At 34.1% G+C, this 4,632-nt stretch overlaps 1 protein-coding gene across 1 annotated transcript; it reads right to left on the bottom strand.

Moving 5' to 3' along the window:
• Window positions 1–381: 381 nt before the first annotated feature.
• On the bottom strand, window positions 382–3,171 carry LOC104232113 (hyoscyamine 6-dioxygenase-like). Its single transcript, XM_009785211.2, has 4 exons — window positions 2,902–3,171; window positions 2,181–2,419; window positions 1,785–2,100; window positions 382–770 (listed from the first exon to the last, which is right to left on the bottom strand). Exons 1-4 carry the CDS (start codon window positions 3,109–3,111, stop codon window positions 534–536), a joined length of 1,002 nt encoding a protein of 333 aa, XP_009783513.1. The 5' UTR covers window positions 3,112–3,171; the 3' UTR covers window positions 382–533.
• Window positions 3,172–4,632: the final 1,461 nt, after the last annotated feature.

Below are 4,632 nucleotides of genomic sequence, written 5' to 3'. Positions count from 1 at the left end.
TAGTTTCATACTATTAATTATTTTTGAGTTTAATTTGTATATACTGATCAATATAAAATAATTAATTTTTACACTATGAGGACTCTGTAATTACAATAATGATGATGCAGGTGATTAGCAATGGGATGCTAAAAAGTGCAGAACATCCAGCTGTGACGAATTCGAAAGATGCACGGACGAGAATGGTAAACTTGATTGATCCTTCATATTATTGGTAATATTCTCACAGGTGTACGGACGAGCACGGACGAATTCGAAAGATGCACGGACGAGCTGTGACGAATTCGAAAGAATATTACTAATGCACAGGTGTAACATTAGTAAAACAGTCCAAAGTTTGTTGCTTTAGCCGGCAAAGAATATTACCAATAATATGAAGGATCAATTTATAATATGTGAAACTTTTTATTCACGTACTTAATCACTTCACGAACATTACAATCAGAAGGTGAAAAGAAAACAGGAAAACAAACGTTTGCTGAGATTAATATTTCCATGACTTCACCTTTGTAAGTAATATATCATTAACTTAATTAAGCTTCATTTTGTATGGCATCAGTATGAATACCAAAAGCTTTGGAAGCATTTATAAAATCTCTGTAAAGAATGGAATTGTAGAGAGGGGGATTAGATTCATTAAGCAAGACTTTTGCAGGCTCAACGATGCAGTTGGGAGCTGGATTCACAAAAATGGCAATCGATGTTCTTGCTTCCCTTGAATTTGTTACTACTCTGTGCTCCATACTTCTTAGCTTCCCGTTACTGATAATCTACAATTTAAAGTGAGAAACATGCACTTGATGGAAGTGTTCAGTCCATATAATAAATATATCATGTAGCAACACTTTATATTTCCCTATCTGCTAAAAAAGGGCAGTTCAAATTTATAGCCTGTTCGGCCAAATTTCTACAATCCTAGAAGCACTATTTTTTTTTTTAAAAAAGTGTATTTTTTTTCAAAGTTGAGGTGTTTGTCCAAGCTTTTGGAAGAAAAAAAAATATTTTTGAGGAGAAGCAAAAGTAATTTTGAAGAAGAAAAAAATAGCTTTTCTCCAAAAACCTTTTTTTGAAAAGCACTTTTGAGAAAAGTATACTTAGAAGCGGTTTTTAAAAGCTTGGTCAAACACTAATTGCTGCTCAGAAGTGCTTTTCAAATTAATTAGTCAAACATAAACTGCTTCTCACCAAAAGTACTTTTTCAAGAATTTTGAGAAAAAACACTTCTCAAAATAAGCTGATTTTTGCAGCTTGGCCAAACAGGCTATTAGCCCACCAATGATTCAACTGTATTGTCCCTATTTGATGGGCAGGAACACCAAGTTAAATCATTCAAATTTAAGCAAAATTTCCGAAAGTACACTGCTCTAATTCTTATAGTTCCAATACCATAATAAGTAGTACTCCCTCTGTTCCATTTTATGTGATGTTTGACTGGGCACGGAGTTTAAGAAAAAATGAAGACTTTTGGAATTTGTGGTTCTAAACAAATCAAAAAAGGGCCCAGAGTATTTGTGTGGTTATAAAAGCTTCACATTAAGATTAGAACTGTAAGTTTAAGCTAAATTGTTTCCAAATTTAGAAAGAGGCCATTCTTTTTGGAACGGACCAAAAAGGAAATAGGTTCACATAAACTGGAACGGATATGGAGTAGTATATTTTAGGGAAGTTTGCCAATCTTCTACCCCTAAAGACAGTATATTTTATATCAGCTCGGACTAAAAACATATTTTATATATTTTTAGTCCTTTTGCAAATTAAATTGGTTTAAGAAAATTGATAGATACCTCTAACTGGTTGCCTATGTTGACAACAAAAGCATTAGGAAGAGCCCCAACGCCCATCCACTGACCATCTACCATGACTTGAAGCCCACTCACATTCCCTTGATATATTATGGTTATGAGACTCGGATCAAGATGTTTTGGTATTCCTAATGTCAGCCTCGGATCTGGGCACGCTGGATAATTGTTTGCTGACAACAGTTGAACCCGGCTTTGTTCTTCAAAATATCCTGCTTCGATTCCTAATCCTTGGCATATCAGTTCCAGAATTGTCAAACTCAGCTTCCTTACTTCTGCTACGTGCTTTCCCACTATTTTTCTGCAATTAATTCGTTTTCGACTATATTAGATGAAAAGTAGTTGAGCAACTATTTTTTTTTTATTCTTTAATTTAATTACCTGTAGCTAGCTGGATTATCAGGCCAACTTTGCATGCATTTCTCCAGAGGGTGACAAGGGTGTTTTATATTATCCCTCCATAAATGAACACCATCTTTAACTTCATCCTTGCTCCCTGTGTAGATCCACCCTTTCTTGGCTGATACATCTACATTTTGTTCGCCAGCTATGTCGAAAAACTCTTCAAATGTGGACATTGTTTGAGTCAGAACGTTTTCTAGGATTCCGTGGTTGATCACCTGAAAATTCTTTGTTAGTCTACACTCTAGAGTACCATCGGCGGGATCATAAATTTATGCAAGGAAATTCAAAATAAAAAGAAAAAAGAATGTCATACTTGTCATTTGAATCAGGAATTTACACGAGGGGATTCACCAAAAAAAAAAAAATGTCACACTTGTAATTTGAATCTACACTTAAAACAACTTTTGAACGTACTTTGCCATTATACTAGAATCTTTCCTTAAAGCTAAGGGGATTCAACAGTTTAATCGAACCTCTTGAATCTACATAACTCCACCCTCGTCTAGGTTTTTGAAGAGGATAAAGATATAGAGACAATAAAGTCAAAATAGGTTCGATTTCTTTTATATATGGATATATATACAAGATATATTCGTGTTTTAATTTAGATTCACCTATAGTACTTAAATAACATACTCTCTTATCTTGAAAAAGAAACTGGTCGTAGTAATAAAGAAACGTTGATTTATATATATACCTGGAAGAAACCAAATTCTTGACCAGCTTGCAAGAGTTGCTTGATTGTTTCCAAATTTTCTGAAGAACTAACTAGGGATTTTCCAATGTCAATTACTGGGATTTTCTTGCATATTGGTATAAGGGCTTCCCCTGGTCTTTCTTCTGAGGAAAATATATAGCACTGAGGAACAGATTCAACACTGAACCATTTTGTGTTATTCTTCTCCATGATTGCCCTGATGAAATCTTCTTCTAGCAAATTCAAGCACTGAATGTAGCTAATTGCTTACACAATTAATAATTAAGTACATCATGTGCCTAGTGCTCATGCAAATAGTTGCTTAATTATTTCTTTATTAATTCCCTTGACTATTTTAACGTCAAGATCACTTTCTTAGTTCAGTCTCACGTTATCATTCCGATTTTAAGTTACTTACAGTTCATTTGACATTCAACAACTTGTGGTTTTAATACAAAACGTAGCCGGCCATTTTTGTCGTCCTTGGTAAAATATTACTAGAATCTTAGGTACATGGAGTTTCTTTTATAGGATACACGTTTGATTTCCGTAGCTATATGGATGATACAAGCAATCAGAAATTACGATTGAATTAGTCTTACACAATTAGGATCAGTAATTAAGCTAGATGATTCACTGGATATTTAACTAATTTTACCAAACATTGACATTTTTAATTTTAATACGGAGAATACTGATTAGTGCAATGCTGAACTAAATATGGGTCATAATGGGTTTCAGTTATATATGTTAGTATAATATTTTTACACTTTTTAGGGTATTTTAACATGTCGTAACATATTAATGTTCTTATTTTCAAAGTTGCGCATGCCACTTGTATTGGGAAAAATTGAGTTTATATATTAAAGTGATTGGAAGATGATGTGTCATGACACGTAAACTGGTCAAAGAGTTATGATTGGCAAAGAGGCACGAGTTGCAACAGATACGAGTAGAGGCATAAGACGAGGCACGAGCGGATACGCAAAAGATTTAACGCCCATACCTATTTAAGTCCAAGAATCAAGGAGAATGAATCTAACAGCACAAGAGATTACAGATACAGTATTTAATGAGCATTAAATACTAAAAATGTTAGAAAATCTGTATTAAAATACAATGATTATGTAACGTAGCATTTAATGTATTTAAATGTCTATAATGACCTTATTATGACAAAGGCAAAACACATATTTCCAAGATAGCTATAGAGGGAAAGAATGCGTCAATTGTAAGGATACGAAATACAATCTGAATACATTGGTTTACATTGTTATCTTATTGTTGGCAAAAATCACTTTCCTTTATTCATTCTTTGATTATCAGTAACCCGAGTTCTTCTAAATTAAGGCTTTAACTGAAATTCCACTTTTTGTTTAGCAAATTGGCTCCGTTATCAGGAATCTAATAATCTATTGTTTTTTAGTTTAACTTTCCGTGTTGCATTTACCATGTCGAACAATAATGACAACATTCAAGGAAACCAACAACTCCAGGGAAATTTACAGGATAATCACACCCCGGTCCCTTCTCCACAAAGCTCTCCTCGGCGGTCTCGAGAAGGCACTCCTGAAGGATCTCATGCAAATGGAAACGCTCAATTTGAAAATGTTGAAACTATCGATGAAGCTTTGCAAAAACTAATTGTTGAACAGGTCAATAAAGCTCTTGAGGTTTTTGCTAGCCAGTTACCAGCTGCACTACCCGCACCCACTCCAAATAACAACACTT

This window comes from Nicotiana sylvestris, chromosome 9, assembly GCF_000393655.2.
Source record: "Nicotiana sylvestris chromosome 9, ASM39365v2, whole genome shotgun sequence".
NCBI classification, from domain to species: Eukaryota; Viridiplantae; Streptophyta; class Magnoliopsida; order Solanales; family Solanaceae; genus Nicotiana; species Nicotiana sylvestris.
The sequence above is the reverse complement of the archived record's forward strand: the minus strand, read 5'-3'. Positions and strand labels throughout refer to the sequence as shown.

Coding starts and splice junctions, on each gene's coding strand:
- LOC104232113 (XM_009785211.2), bottom strand. CDS start 3,111: ATGGAGAAGAATAACACAAAATGGTTCAGTGTTGAATCTGTTCCTCAG. Junction 2,420..2,901: donor AAGAATTTGGTTTCTTCCAG/GTATATATATAA, acceptor AAGAATTTTCAG/GTGATCAACCACGGAATCCT. Junction 771..1,784: donor ACATAGGCAACCAGTTAGAG/GTATCTATCAAT, acceptor TTTAAATTGTAG/ATTATCAGTAACGGGAAGCT.